This window comes from Eleutherodactylus coqui, chromosome 13 (genome assembly GCF_035609145.1).
Source record: "Eleutherodactylus coqui strain aEleCoq1 chromosome 13, aEleCoq1.hap1, whole genome shotgun sequence".
Classification (NCBI taxonomy): Eukaryota; Metazoa; Chordata; class Amphibia; order Anura; family Eleutherodactylidae; genus Eleutherodactylus; species Eleutherodactylus coqui.
In genome coordinates, this window is record NC_089849.1 from 6,914,774 (window position 1) to 6,930,978 (window position 16,205).

General features: G+C 46.9%; 1 protein-coding gene across 1 annotated transcript in view; it reads left to right on the forward strand.

Annotated features, from left to right (window-relative positions):
- Nucleotides 1-16,205, forward strand: part of DOK5 (docking protein 5) — an 87,894-nt gene that overhangs the window by 38,085 nt on the left and 33,604 nt on the right. The window contains exon 2 of the mRNA XM_066586818.1: nt 14,039-14,146. Within this exon, the coding sequence (XP_066442915.1) occupies nt 14,039-14,146 (108 nt within the window). The remainder of the gene's footprint in view (nt 1-14,038; nt 14,147-16,205) is intronic.

Here is a 16,205-nt window from a genome sequence, read left to right on the forward strand (position 1 = left end):
GGAGTGGGAGCAGCCAGGGATTAGGCGTGGGACAGAGCACCACCGGAGCAGAAGCAGCCAGGGAACAGGTGGGGGACTGAGCACTATCACAGCGAGAGCAACCAGGGAGCAGGTGAGGGACTGAGCTCCACTGGAGCGAGAGCAGCCAAGGTTTAGGCGTAGGACCGAGCACCACTGTAGCGGGAGCAACCAGCGATCAGGTGGAGGACTGAGCATCACCAGAGCAGGAGCAGCTAGGGATCAGGTGCGGGACTGAGCACCATCTGAGCAGGAGCAGCCAGGGATCAGGAGTTGGACTGCAGCGTCCGAGGAGTGGGCCCACAGCCAAGGAGACAGCGGGGAGAAAGGCCTTGTTTCTCTAAGGATGCCTACCCATTACAGTTCTTTTTCACTGCGGAATTCGCAGCGTTTTTTTTTCTCTAGGTGTCTATGGGACTTGTTAATGTTAAAATCAGCTGGTCAGAACATGTCAGCATCGCCATCTAATCTGCAGCAACTACAAGCTTACTGTCCGCAGGGGCCGATATTCCTGCAGAACCATTTCATCACAGAGTGGAATCATTGCTACAAGAAATAGCTGCAGTTCTAAAGGTCAAAAGAGGCGACTGACGGAGCTGTCTGTGTACACCGCCCCTCTGAAGTACACCTGATTCCTGCTCACTGTAAAACTCAAACTCCAGTTTCTTATGTTAACACAGATTGTAGAGGGAACACCTAGAGGTCATGATCAGTACTGCAGCCGTCTCTTATGCATCCCACCTCAACTGATGACCAAATCACCAGAGCCACCAGGATACCCAGAAATCACCAGAGCCACCAGGATACCAGGGAATCACCAGAGGCACCAGGATACCCAGGAATCACCAGAGCCACCAGGATATCCAGGAATCACCAGAGCCACCAGGATATCCAGGAAATACCAGAGCCACCAGGATACCCAGAAATCACCAGAGCCACCAGGATACCCGGAAATCACCAGAGCCACCAGAATACCCAGGAATCACCAGAGCCACCAGGAGACCCAGGAATCACCAGAGCCACCAGGATACCCAGAAATCACCAGATCCACCAGGATACCCAGGAATCACCAGAGCCACCAGGATACCCAGGAATCACCAGAGCCACCAGGATACCCAGGAATCACCAGAGCCACCAGGATACCCAGAAATCACCAGAGCCACCAGGATACCCAGGAATCACCAGAGCCACCAGGATACCCAGAAATCACCAGTGCCACCAGGATACCCAGAAATCACCAGAGCCACCAGGATACCCAGAAATCACCAGAGCCACCAGGATACCCAGAAATCACCACAGCCACCAGGATACCCAGAAATCACCAGAGCCACCAGGATACCCGGGAATCACCAGAGCCACCAGTATACCCGGGAATCACCAGAGCCACCAGTATACCCGGAAATCACCAGAGCCACCAGTATACCCGGAAATCACCAGAGCCAGAAGGATACCCAGGAATCACCAGAGCCACCAGGATACCCAGGAATCACCAGAGCCACCAGGGTACCCAGAAATCACCAGAGCCACCAGGATACCCAAAAATCACCAGAGCCACCAGGATACCCAAAAATCACCAGAGCCACCAGGATACCCGGGAATCACCAGAGCCACCAGGATACCCGGGAATCACCAGAGCCACCAGGATACCCAGGAATCACCAGAGCCACCAGGGTACCCAGAAATCACCAGAGCCACCAGGATACCCAAAAATCACCAGAGCCACCAGGATACCCAAAAATCACCAGAGCCACCAGGATACCCGGGAATCACCAGAGCCACCAGGATACCCGGGAATCACCAGAGCCACCAGGATACCCAGAAATCACCAGAGCCACCAGGATACCCAGAAATCACCAGAGCCACCAGGATACCCGGAAATCACCAGAGCCACCAGGATACCCGGAAATCACCAGAGCCACCAGGATACCCAGAAATCACCAGAGCCACCAGGATACCCAGAAATCACCAGAGCCACCAGGATACCCAGGAATCACCAGAGCCACCAGGATACCCGGAAATCACCAGAGCCAGAAGGATACCCGGAAATCACCAGAGCCAGAAGGATACCCAGGAATCACCAGAGCCACCAGGAAACCCGGAAATCACCAGAGCCAGAAGGATACCCAGGAATCACCAGAGCCACCAGGATACCCAGGAATCACCAGAGCCACCAGGATACCCGGAAATCACCAGAGCCACCAGGATACCCGGGAATCACCAGAGCCACCAGGATACCCAGAAATCACCAGAGCCACCAGGATACCCAGAAATCACCAGAGCCACCAGGATACCCGGAAATCACCAGAGCCACCAGGATACCCGGAAATCACCAGAGCCACCAGGATACCCAGAAATCACCAGAGCCACCAGGATACCCAGAAATCACCAGAGCCACCAGGATACCCAGGAATCACCAGAGCCACCAGGATACCCGGAAATCACCAGAGCCAGAAGGATACCCGGAAATCACCAGAGCCAGAAGGATACCCAGGAATCACCAGAGCCACCAGGAAACCCGGAAATCACCAGAGCCAGAAGGATACCCAGGAATCACCAGAGCCACCAGGATACCCAGGAATCACCAGAGCCACCAGGATACCCGGAAATCACCAGAGCCACCAGGATACCCGGAAATCACCAGAGCCACCAGGATACCCAGGAATCACCAGAGCCACCAGGATACCCGGAAATCACCAGAGCCAGAAGGATACCCAGGAATCACCAGAGCCACCAGGGTACCCGGGAATCACCAGAGCCAGAAGGATACCCAGGAATCACCAGAGCCACCAGGATACCCAGGAATCACCAGAGCCACCAGGGTACCCGGAAATCACCAGAGCCAGAAGGATACCCAGGAATCACCAGAGCCACCAGGATACCCAGGAATCACCAGAGCCGCCAGGATACCCGGAAATCACCAGAGCCAGAAGGATACCCAGAAATCACCAGAGCCACCAGGATACCCGGAAATCACCAGAGCCAGAAGGATACCCAGGAATCACCAGAGCCACCAGGGTACCCGGGAATCACCAGAGCCACAAGGGTACCCAGGAATTACCAGAGCCACCGGGAAACCCAGAAATCACAGGAGCCACCAGGCTACCCGGGAATCACCAGAGCTACCAGGCGACCCGGACTATAAGATCCCTGTAATGTAAGGAGCTATAAGACTCGCTGACATGTACAGACCACGGACAGGATACATAACCCCAACACACAGCAGGACTATAAGATCCCTGTAATGTAAGGGGCTGTAAGACCTGCTGACATGTACGGACCGCAGACAGGATACATAACCCCAACACACAGCAGGACTATAAGATCCCTGTTATGTAAGGAGCTGTAAGACCTTCTGACATGTACGGACTGCAGACAGGATACAGATCCCCAACACACAGCAGGACTATAAGATCCCTGTAATATAAGGAGCTGTAAGATCTGCTGACATGTACGGACCGCAGACAGGATACAGATCCCCAACACACAGCAGGACTATAAGATCCCTGTAATGTAAGGAGCTGTAAGACCTGCTGACATGTACGGACCGCAGACAGGATACATAACCCCAACACACAGCAGGACTATAAGATCCCTGTAATATAAGCAGCTGTAAGACCTGCTGACATGTACGGACCGCAGACAGGATACATAACCTCAACACACAGCAGGACTATAAGATCCCTGTAATGTAAGGAGCTGTAAGGCCTGCTGACATGTACGGACCGCGGACAGGATACATAACCCCAACATACAGCAGGACTATAAGATCCCTGTAATGTAAGGAGCTGTAAGGCCTGCTAACATGTACGGACCGTGGACAGGATACATAACCCCAACACACAGCAGGACTATAAGATCCCTGTAATGTAAGGAGCTGTCAGAGCTGCTGACATGTACGGACTGCGGACAGGATATATAACCCCAACACAGCAGGACTATAAGATCCCTGTAATGTAAGGGGCTGTAAGACCTGCTGAAATGTATGGACCGCAGACAGGATACATAACCTCAACACACAGCAGGACTATAAGGTCCCTGTAATGTAAGGAGCTGTAAGACCTGCTGACATGTATGGACCGCAGACAGGATACATAACCCCAACACACAGCAGGACTATAAGATCCCTGTAATATAAGGAGCTGTAAGGCCTGCTGACATGTACGGACCGCGGACAGGATACATAACCCCAACATACAGCAGGACTATAAGATCCCTGTAATGTAAGGAGCTGTAAGGCCTGCTAACATGTACGGACCGTGGACAGGATACATAACCCCAACACACAGCAGGACTATAAGATCCCTGTAATGTAAGGAGCTGTAAGACCTGCTGACATGTACGGACCGCAGACAGGATACATAACCCCAACACACAGCAGGACTATAAGATCCCTGTAATGTAAGCAGCTGTAAGACCTGCTGACATGTACGGACCGCAGACAGGATACATAACCTCAACACACAGCAGGACTATAAGGTCCCTGTAATGTAAGGAGCTGTAAGACCTGCTGACATGTATGGACCGCAGACAGGATACATAACCCCAACACACAGCAGGACTATAAGATCCCTGTAATGTAAGGAGCTGTAAGGCCTGCTGACATGTACGGACCGCGGACAGGATACATAACCCCAACATACAGCAGGACTATAAGATCCCTGTAATGTAAGGAGCTGTAAGGCCTGCTAACATGTACGGACCGTGGACAGGATACATAACCCCAACACACAGCAGGACTATAAGATCCCTGTAATGTAAGGAGCTGTCAGACCTGCTGACATGTACGGACTGCGGACAGGATATATAACCCCAACACAGCAGGACTATAAGATCCCTGTAATGTAAGGGGCTGTAAGACCTGCTGAAATGTATGGACCGCAGACAGGATACATAACCCCAACACACAGCAGGACTCCTGGGGACATTCACATGCTCCACGTCTGATGTTGTGTACCTGATCTGGGGCAGTGAATGTCATGTTGGGGGGCTTTATATATATATATATATATATATATAACATTTATGCCTCTTCGGATCCATTTGACTATGCCTGAGGAAGAACCCTGAGAGGTCTGAAAGCTCGCTGTAACATCATATATTTTTGTTAGCCATTAAAAGGTCTCATATCTATAAGATGACTCGGTTTCTCTCGCTGAGAACAATCACACTCAGCACAGACTGTCACCAAGAACACATCTGTCTGCACCCGCCACTGTTGTCAGTCCTCCTCAAGTGAATGCAACTGAACTGCAGTACCAGACGCAGCCACAACTGCATGCGTGGTGCTGTGCTAGATAAGCAAGAGTACACGCTGCCCCTCCAGACACCCATTCTAAAGATAGACCATTAATATTAAAGTCCTGGAGAGCCTCATGATGCTTCCAAAATAATGCTGTGGAATTCTGGGCATATTAGTATATTCCGGCAGATACATGATATTCCTCGGCTGGAGCTCAAATTAGAAAGTGACTAATTAGATCTTCACAACGAAGAGAAGAAGGAAATTACAGTCATTCTCAGACGCCTCCACTTTCTGGTGTTTCTGTACTTCTTACATCATGGATATTGAAGCTCCTCCCACTTTTCTCACTACAGCCCATACCTGGAGTCGGCTGTCTCAGCGGCGGTCCCATTGAAGTGAATGAGAGCGTAGCTGAACCTGCACGCCCTCTGCCGCCATACACTTCAGGATGTGGCCAGGGCTGCATTTCAGATATGGGCTGTTGTGAGACAACCCCTTTAAGTAAATTAAAGGGGCTTTCCCAAAAAATTAAGTTATGCCCTCTGCACTTGAGAGAGGATAACCTGCTGATCAGTAGAGGTCCAACTATTGGGAAGGGGGGTCTGGGGCATTCCACAAAGAAGGCAGTGGTGGTCACACATGTGCACCAGCGGAGATAGCAGGCTTCATGCGCAGTCACACTGAAATGAATAGCGCAGTAGTGCATAGAGGAGAACACGTTTTGTTGGACGGCCCCTGCTGATCCTGGGCAACGTTATGTCCTCGGCTGTAAGGGGTTAAAAGGGGTTCTCTGAGATTACAGATTAAGATGCTATTGATATCAGATCAACTGCTTTCCCCTTCAGTTTTTAACAGGCACAGCGCCAGATTCTTTATAGTGGCCATGTCTGGTACTGCACCTCAGTCCCTTGTCCTTGAGCTGCTACACAATGAAGCGTTGATACAATCAAAGATTTTACATTATTTTATGCAAACACTTCACAATGTAACAGAAGATATTTCTGCAGGGAGCTGCGATTCTGTTCCTCTTGTAGAGCAAACGGCGTTATAAATACATTGGTGAGTTTAAAGCAACAGAAAGACAATTTTTTTGTCAGAAAAGGTGAACAATTTACATTATCCTGAATTTTAAAGGTAACAAAAGTGTTGTGGGCATACTGTGTGACTTGTGCAGGGAGGAGGAAGAGGTGAGCTGTAACCCCCACATAGATACTTCTGTAAGAGAATATTATGGACAGGTTTTGTGACTTGTGCAAGGATGGGGAAGAACTACAGACTTCTGTGGGAGATTGTTGTGGACATGGTCTGTGTCAGACTATAATTAGGCTTTAGTGGTCAGTGTGCAAAGAGGGGAGGAGGTGAGCTGTGACATCACCTATTGTGAATGGTGGATCCTGTGTTATCTATATTTAGGTGTCACCTCTCAGTGTAATCTTGCCTGTGAGGATAATAAGATGACAGCTGAGTTTTCTATACAGAACAGGAAGTGTAAGACTGTTATTAGGTTTAGTAGTCAGTGTGCAGGGAGGGGGAGGAGGTGAGCTGTGGCAGCACCTATTGTGAATACTGGATGCTGTGTTATATAGGTACAGATATCACCTCTCAGTGTAATCCAACCTATGATGATAATGAGATAATGATTCAGAAGTTTTCTCTACAGAATAGGAAGTATCAGACTATTATTAATCATAGTAGTCAGTGTGCAGGGAGGGGGAGGAGGTGAGCTGTGACATCCCCTATTGTAAATCTATTGTGAATGGTGGACCTGTGGTGTCATCTCTCAGTGTAATCCTGCCTGTGATGATAATGACATGACGTTAAGACGTTTTCTCTACAGAACAGGAAGTGTCAGACTATTATTTGTCCTAGTGGTCGGTGTGAGAACTGCGGGATTGTAAGATTTTATTAAGGCCGGCGTCCCATGAATCTACTTGTACTCGTATTTGTGAACAAAAAAAGTTGCGCATGCAATATGCAGAAGATGCAATACACTGATTTCAATGGGTTCGTTCACCTGCGCATTTGTCATTGGCATACGCAATTCCGTCACACCATAAATTACACAGCATGCTCTATTATCCTGCGCATTTACCGAGAGAAGGAACACATCTTGATTCATTAAACTAATTGGCCATTGCAAAGGCTGAGGGCGTCGGGGCGTGGTTTTTTTTGCATGTGAATGTGCGTAAAAGGTACAGTAAAGCACACAAATGCACGCACAAATACGCTTGTGTGAATCTGGCCTAAATATAGATTGTGGCATCAAAAGGGAAAACACAAAATCACCAAGAATCCCAAAAGAATATGTTTGATATAGAATGTGGATTTCTAAAAGGTGTCATTTTCCAGTGACACTTTCCCTTTAAGATGAGTCACAAGAGGACAGCGGATCTGCAAATAGGGGCGGGGCTTCAGCTGACTACAGATATTGGTATGACATAGGGATGCTGATTCTTAGATCCCCCTCAATGCTTTACTAATAAGCTGGAAATGTAGGAACACAATCCATTGCTGCAAGCACAAGATCCGACCTTCTACCCTGAAGACGTCTTACAAAGTGTAGCAACACTAAAACAAGCCAGCAATGCTGCAAGAAGCATCCGTGTGGGGGAGGACAGCGAGAAACAGCCTGGAAGACAAATATAGCAAGTGGATACAACCCACAAGCACAAGTTCACATTTAAAGGGACAGGACAGGCTTTTTTGCCCCAGGGCAGAGTGCGGGTCCTATAGACAATGCTGGGGATCTTCCACCTATTGATTTATTGCTGAAGGGTCCAAATAGCTGCAGTGAGAGAATAATACAGTCATCTAAGAATCATCTACAGGAAGGAGGTGGAGACCCCGGGATGGTGCCGGGGTATTTACCCTCCCATAATGTGGCACCGCACTGAACACCTAGCGTTTTGCATCAGTTGCCCCATTTGGCTGTTGTGCCCCTAGGGATGCATCCAGGATGCACCAATGCAGCGTTAGGAGCGTGCCATCATCTCCACAGTATTGATGTGATTGTTACTTAGCGGTAAATTTGTCGCCTGTCTGTCACTTGCTTACAGCCTCTGCGCCGAATGTATCAGGAAGTAGATAGAACTCGGTATACCAGTTTTGTTGTGTAGTTCTATAATGACAGTGCAACGCGTTTCAAGACCATTTCCATTTCAGCTACTTCTACAAGTTAACATACTCTCACTCTTAGTGTTGCCTCCACATAAAGTGGTCCTTCACTCCTTAGAAGGGTCTTTGACAATGAGCTGATCATAAAGTGTCTTCTTGCTGGGAATTTTAGTGATTATTTGTAATCTGTTGGGAAACGCAGGGTTAAGTGTTCAGTTTTCCTGCAATACCCCTAGAGGTGAAAGGAAGCGCTACATTGTATCCATTCACATCAATGAGCTGTTAGTGTAATGTAGGACATGAGACCTCCTCCAGAGAGATGCTGTTAAGACCAGTGGGAGGTCTGTTGCATCATTATCTCCTGCCCCTGTTTTCATAGTTGTTGGAGGTGTTGCTATGACCCATTAGAGGGGGTCAGCGGAGCGCACTGCTCAGCCTTGTTACAGAGAGGAGAGTCTGATTGGTTCACCTTTCTAGAAATACTTTTGGTTTCTGCAGTGTGGTGTGGTTGATGATAGCTGTGTCAACATGTGTTCTATCAAGGATTCCTTGTTCTAGTTCCCATCCAGTCTTGTCTAATCTCTCCAGTCAGTCTTGCTCCTCGATTCTCTAGTCCAGTCTGATCTAGTCTCTCCAGTCAGTCTTGCTCCTCGATTCTCTAGTCCAGTCTGATGTAGTCTCTCCAGTCAGTCTTGCTGCTCAGTTTTCTAGTCCTGTCTGTTTCCTAGATTGAAGGTTGTCTAATCTTTGCTTCTTTGTGTCTGCCTTGGGTTATTCCAGCATTTCAGCTTAGCGTTTTGTTTCTGCCCCAGTTCCCCCTTGTTCTTGTGGATAGTGTTTTAGACAGGTTCATCTGTAGGCGTTAATTTAGGGTTGATTAAGGGTAGTGGGGTAGGGTGTTAGGGTCAGTGTCTGGGAGAAATTAGGGAGAGACCATGTTAGGGTCAGCATTTCTCTGCTTGTTATTTTGGTTCTTTACTATCTGTTCCAGTCTACACCGTCAATTTCATTAAATTCATCTCTATTTTTGCCATCGGTAACCATCCTCACCTTCTGTCCTTCATTTAGTAGTGAGTCCCTAGTTTCATTTGTGTGTACACAGTTGTGATATGTGCTTCATTTTCTTGCAATGTCTGGTTGTTAGATAATTCGGCTGTACTGTAAGTTCTGGGCGTATCTGAGTAGTGGGGGACATGGCTAGTACCCTGGAGAGGTGACTGCTAAAAGTGAAGGAGAGTCCCGCTGTCAACCATCCAGCCGGTGTTGTTAAGATGCTCTTTGTAACCCCTCTCCACTCTAGCCAAGAGATGAGGGTCCAGAACAGCGGACCCCCCTCTGTTTACCCAGAATGCACTACTGGAGGGGGGGGGGGGCTGAGGATTCATTCTCTCTGCATAGGAAATGTTTTGTCCCCCAGGAAATCCTGACAACTGGCATTGCATGTAATGAGATCTTCCCCAGGACATCAGTGTTGGCGCCAGTTCCATTCACCTTCATCTGCTTCCGCGGATCCCGTTGCTGTATTGATATATATTACGTGTGTCGCCGTCTTTGCGCTCTTTGTATGACAGAAGGCCAGTGCGGTCTCTCCGCGTCTCCTCGGCAGGAGGTGAGGGACACCATGGGATTCAGCGCTGGACTTTCGCCCCCGGACAGAACTTTCTACATCTCTCTGAACTTCTCTTGATATCTGCACAGACGCGGCGGATGAGAGAAGTCGCTGCACGACGGCGGTCGTCTCCAGGGAGGACGCAGCTCTAGAGCAAGACTGATTATTGGCTTTGGGATGATGTTTTATGTACAAAGCAAAGCGATGCAGACACGTCCTGCGCAAGACCGACACGTCTCACATCACTTTCCACAAGGAGCAGAGCACAGACACTTAGTGGGAGTGGAGGAAGGGACGCAGAAGCTTGTTTGCGCGCACATTACGCCTGCTCTTGTCTGTGTATTCCGCGCACGCGCAAAAAAGTAGCATGCTCTATTTTAGTGCACATAGGAGTTTATGGGGGGGGAGGGGGGTTGCAAATGCGCACTCAATACCCGCACAATGGCGCAATACTCTGCGCAATTCTGAAGGGAAAAGAACACATCGGGAACTAATTAGGGTAAATAGCTAATTTCTTTTCAGAGTGTGGCCGTGTCTTGCGCCCAAGTGAAATGGCTCAGCCATCGCAAAAAGTAAAGAAATGTGTAAAATTGCCAATCTGCGGCTATCAGCGTTGGGGGGGGGGGGGGGATAGCGGGAGCTGGCCTGCGGCTGTCAGCGGTGGGGGGGTAAAGTGGTAGCCGGCCTGCGGCTGTCAGCGGTGTAGTGGTGGGGGGACAGTGGGATCCGGCTTGCGGCTATCAGTGGTGGGGGAAGGGACTGCGGGAGCCAGCCTGCGGGGAAGATGGGGGTGAACAGACAAATACACGCCCTCACCGGCTTCATGAAGGGAGCTCCCTCTGCTGAGATAGTTGCCAGGGTTCCTGAATGGCAAGCAGGATGCCTGTAGCTGGTGTTCTGTTGCCATGACAACCCAGCGACTACACAACAGAGGCAGCTTCCTCCATGAAGCCAGTGAGGGCGTGTATTTGGCTGCCAATGAGAACCTTTGGGCGTTCTCTTTACCTTAGGCCACCTCCACCCATAATCCTGGTGGTGACAAGATACAATAGTTCAAAATGGAAGAAGAGGAGCAGTTCCTGAGGGTCTTTATTTTATGCAAGGAATCGTGGAGGAGAGAAAGTAAGAAAGAAATCAGAGAGAGTTTGAGAGTAAGCGTGAGCAGAAAAGGCCGAGATCACCATGCAGAGGTACTGTCTTACTAGTTTTCCCCTGCCAGAAGCGGTTCCTGTGAGATAACTTGGCCTTCAGGACCGGTGTCACCCTGTGCTTCCTCCCTGACCTCCAATCTACTGTTTTGCCTGCACGGCGGCTTTTGTATTTGTCCCTTGTATCAAGTATTCCCCAAGTAAGTTTATCAGGCTCTGACCACTCCCAATGACTGAGGTACTTAAAATTAAACAGTTGTGGATTCTTTCTTCTGCCGAAGTCCTATACTGGTGGGAAGGGAACGGTGGCGTCACGCGTGACAAGTAAGTACTTTCCTGTTCTGTGTTTATTGGCCATCCCTATCCTAGTAGTGCTAGGGCCGAGGCCGCGTGTTATCCCTCCGGGAAGGAGTCTGGTAGGTGCCAACCGTGACAGCTTTACCCTCCCAGCTCCTCCGTGTGGGCCTCGTGTCCCGAATGGACCCTCTGGGTCACCACACCAGCAGCACAGGAGATGTCAGTGGCAGAAAATCTTGCTCTTGCCGGACGTCACAGATAGAGTTATAGAATGGAACGCTTTTGTTTCTGCAGCACAGAGTATTTTAGGAGATGATGGAAAACTATGAATATATGAGAAATGATTATAGGTTATATGAAAGGGTCACAACTGAGCCTCCTGGGTAATATGGCGCCGGACTGGATGATTGGTCTTATGTCACTGAACAAATGTGTGATAAAAGAGTAAAATACTTGGGTCAGTGTGAAGAGTTGGGGCTCAGTGTGAAGGGTCGGGGGTCAGTGTGAAGATTTGGGGGTCATTGTGAAAATTTAGCGGCCATTGTGAAGAGTTGAGGGTCAGTGTAAAGGGTCGGGGGTCATTGGAAAAGGTCAGGGGTCATTGTAAAGAGATGGGGGTCAGTGTAAAAGGTCAGTATGAGGGGGCAGCCAAAGTGCAATCCATATCCACAGATACTAATAGAGAGGACGCCCCTCCTCCCCGCCGCTCTTGTGGCATAGAATAGTCTCCGCTGCTTGAAACAAAGGCTTTCTTCCCACGGCGACTTTAATGCAAATCCTGGAAATCTTCTGGAGACGCGAAATCTGAGCATTAACCTCGCTGCCAGCCTATAATGTAGGACAATCTATTTCTGCGAATCGTTCCCTTGCTCTAACAGCTGTCTGGTGTCGGATCTGGCCGGTGGCGGAGAGAAGCAAATTAGGCGTTCGCTGAAATGCGTGCCGACCCCGCGGTGGATGTTCTCAGAATGAGACACTGCTTAATCAGTTCCTGGGATTCAGTCTGAAATCTATAGAGAGAAAGAAGTCGCCACAATAAGGTCACGGTCCAAACGCCGCTGATCTCCTGACTGAGGTCTGACAACCGTCAAAGACTTGGCGTAAATACACTCATTACCGAAAACCCTCCGCCCACGGAAAAAGTTGTTGTTTTGCTGCAGACCCCGTCCTGTGGTTCCATCTCCGGCAGATCTGTAAATGATGAGAGTTGTGGTGATTAGATGAATGGTCTTGTCACCGAAGCCCTAAAAGTGGTTCCCCCCTTGGCCTATAAGAGGCTCTTGGAGGCTCCTTGTGTGTAGTGACCTCTTCTTCTGCTTGTAGAGCTTGTTGGCCACTAGACGCCTCTACGACACAGAGAAGAGATTTCACTCCGTTACCAGAGGGGGGCGCATTATTGGGATGTGAGAAGCTGGATGGTCGTATTGATGAATTGTCTCCCACCGGCCGATCTGACCGGACTGTTGGGAGGTGTTGAGACCAGTGGATGAGGACACACAAGGTGACCGAGCTCAGGACGCCCCCTACAGACCACCAGTAGAGAGGAGCATCTGATAAGCACTAGCAGCTCCAACTGTTTCATTGTCTGCCATCCAGAGACAGGGGGCGCCATTCTTACATCCTTGTGTTTGTCGAAACCATTCCCAGGTGCTTGGCTGAAGGACATTTGGTCTCACGGCCAGTACGTGTACGTCTCTTGCACCCACCCTCACCCCCATTTTTAGTGGTGTCATGTATGATTTCACCCCGTTACCAGAGTCTGAGAGAGGGCGCATTATTGGGATGTAAAAAGACGGATGGTCGTATCGATGAATTGCTAGAAGTGACCCAACAGGGTACTAGAGCCTCCATGCCTGCCTGTATCACATATTGTATCCAAGCTAGAGGCTGTATAACAGTGGTTTAGAGCGTATATATACTGAGAATGAGTCTAGTTTACGGGAAACACTCACTAAAACGCATACTTGGCTTCTATCTCTCTAGAGTGAGAATGGAGGATAAGGAGACCCCGTTCTGCAAATATTGAAGAGTGCTGGATCGGGCACATATCAGACATGGCATATCACTCTGATATCCCATAAATGTCTCAGACGGTGACACTCCTTCATGATCTGTTAACGTAGCGGATCAGAAACGGTTCTGCATGCCGAGCGCAACACAATGCAAAGTCCAATACATGATGCCGACTCAGCTACACCCCATGAGCGCCTCTGACAATACAGTGCTGTCACATTCCAAGTGCCATTAACCAGAGAATATATGAATGCAGCTCTGGATGTGAGTGGAGGACAAGACGTTAAAATGCATTTCTTTATTTACATTGTGGTTTAAAGGGACCTGTTATCAGCTTAGAACCCCATGAACTATGTTATAGGGCTCAAAGGTGAGTGAGCGAGGAGTACAGGGAAGTATGTTTTATACTCACTAGGCGCCACAATCTACCGCTATGTTCTCCTTTGTAAGAGCCCAGCCCTGGAGCGGGCGATACTACGATACACACCTCCCCGTACGCCCCATTCTTTCACATTGGAGCCCCATAACACAGTCTATGGCGCTTACGTTTGTAGCAGACTATTACAGTGTGACACGTCTCTGCTTCTCTACCTGCAGATTTATCAGAGGTGCTGGTTAGTATTCAAGAAGGCGTCCAGTAAAGGACCAAAGCGGCTCGAAAAATTTTCAGATGAACGAGCAGCATACTTCCGATGTTACCACAAGGTAAATATGAGACAACGAGCTGCACGTTATTATTCATCACAGGAGGGAGTATTATAGCAGTTATATTCTTGTACATAGGGGGCAGTATTATAGTAGTTATATTCTTGTACATAGGAGGCAGTATTATAGTAGTTATATTCTTGTACATAGGGGCAGTATTATAGTAGTTATATTCTTGTACATAGGGGGCAGTATTATAGTAGTTATATTCTTGTACATAGGGGGCAGTATTATAGTAGTTATATTCTTGTACATAGGGGGCAGTATTATAGTAGTTATATTCTTGTACATAGGAGGCAGTATTATAGTAGTTATATTCTTGTACATAGGGGACAGTATTATAGTAGTTATATTCTTGTACATAGGGGGCAGTATTATAGTAGTTATATTCTTGTACATAGGGGGCAGTATTATAGTAGTTATATTCTTGTACATAGGAGGCAGTATTATAGTAGTTATATTCTTGTACATAGGGGACAGTATTATAGTAGTTATATTCTTGTATATAGGGGGCAGTATTATAGTAGTTATATTCTTGTACATAGGAGGCAGTATTATAGTAGTTACGTTCTTGTACATAGGGGGCAGTATTATAGTAGTTATATTCTTGTACATAGGGGCAGTATTATAATAGTTATATTCTTGTACATAGGAGCAGTATTATAGTAGTTATATTCTTGTACATAGGAGGCAGTATTACAGTAGTTATATTCTTGTACATAGGGGGCATTATTATAGTAGTTATATTCTTGTACATATGGGCCAGTATTATAGTAGTTATATTCTTGTACATAGGGGGCAGTATTATAGTAGTTATATTCTTGTATATAGGGGGCAGTATTATAGTAGTTATATTCTTGTACATAGGGGGCAGTATTATAGTAGTTATATTCTTGTACATAGGGGGCAGTATTATAGTAGTTATATTCTTGTACATAGGAGCAGTATTATAGTAGTTATATTCTTGTACATAGGAGCAGTATTATAGTAGTTCTATTCTTGTACATAGGGAGCAGTATTATAGTAGTTAAATTTTTGTACACAGGGGTAGTATTATAGTAGTTATATTCTTGTACATAGGGGACAGTATTATAGTAGTTATATTCTTGTACATAGGGGGCAGTATTATAGTAGTTATATTCTTGTACATAGGAGCAGTATTATAGTAGTTATATTCTTGTACATAGGAGCAGTATTATAGTAGTTATATTCTTGTACATAGGGAGCAGTATTATAGTAGTTATATTTTTGTACACAGGGGACAGTATTATAGTAGTTATATTCTTGTACATAGGGGGCAGAATTATAGTAGTTATATTCTTGTACATTGGAGCAGTATTATAGTAGTTATATTCTTGTACATAGGAGGCAGTATTATAGTAGTTATATTCTTGTACATTGGAGCAGTATTATAGTAGTTATATTCTTGTACATTGGAGCAGTATTATAGTAGTTATATTCTTGTACATAGAGGGCAGTATTATAGTAGTTATATTCTTGTACATAGAGGGCAGTATTATAGTAGTTATATTCTTGTACATAGGAGGCAGTATTATAGTAGTTATATTCTTGTACATAGGGGGCAGTATTAGAGTAGTTATATTCTTGTACATAGAGGGCAGTATTATAGTAGTTATATTCTTGTACAGAGAGGGCAGTATTATAGTAGTTATATTCTTATACATAGGAGCAGTATTATAGTAGTTATATTCTTGTACATAGGAGGCATTATTATAGTAGTTATATTCTTGTACATAGGGGGCAGTATTATAGTAGTTATATTCTTGTACATAGGAGCAATACTATAGTAGTTATATTCTTGTACATAGGAGCAGTATTATAGTAGTTATATTCTTGTACATAGAGGGCAGTATTATAGTAGTTATATTCTTGTACATAGAATGCAGTATTATAGTAGTTATATTCTTGTACATAGGGGGCAGTGTTATAGTAGTTATATTCTTGTACACAGGGGGCGGTATTATAGTAGTTATATTCTTGTACATAGGGGCAGTATTATAGTAGTTATATTCTTGTACATAGGGGGCAGTATTATAGA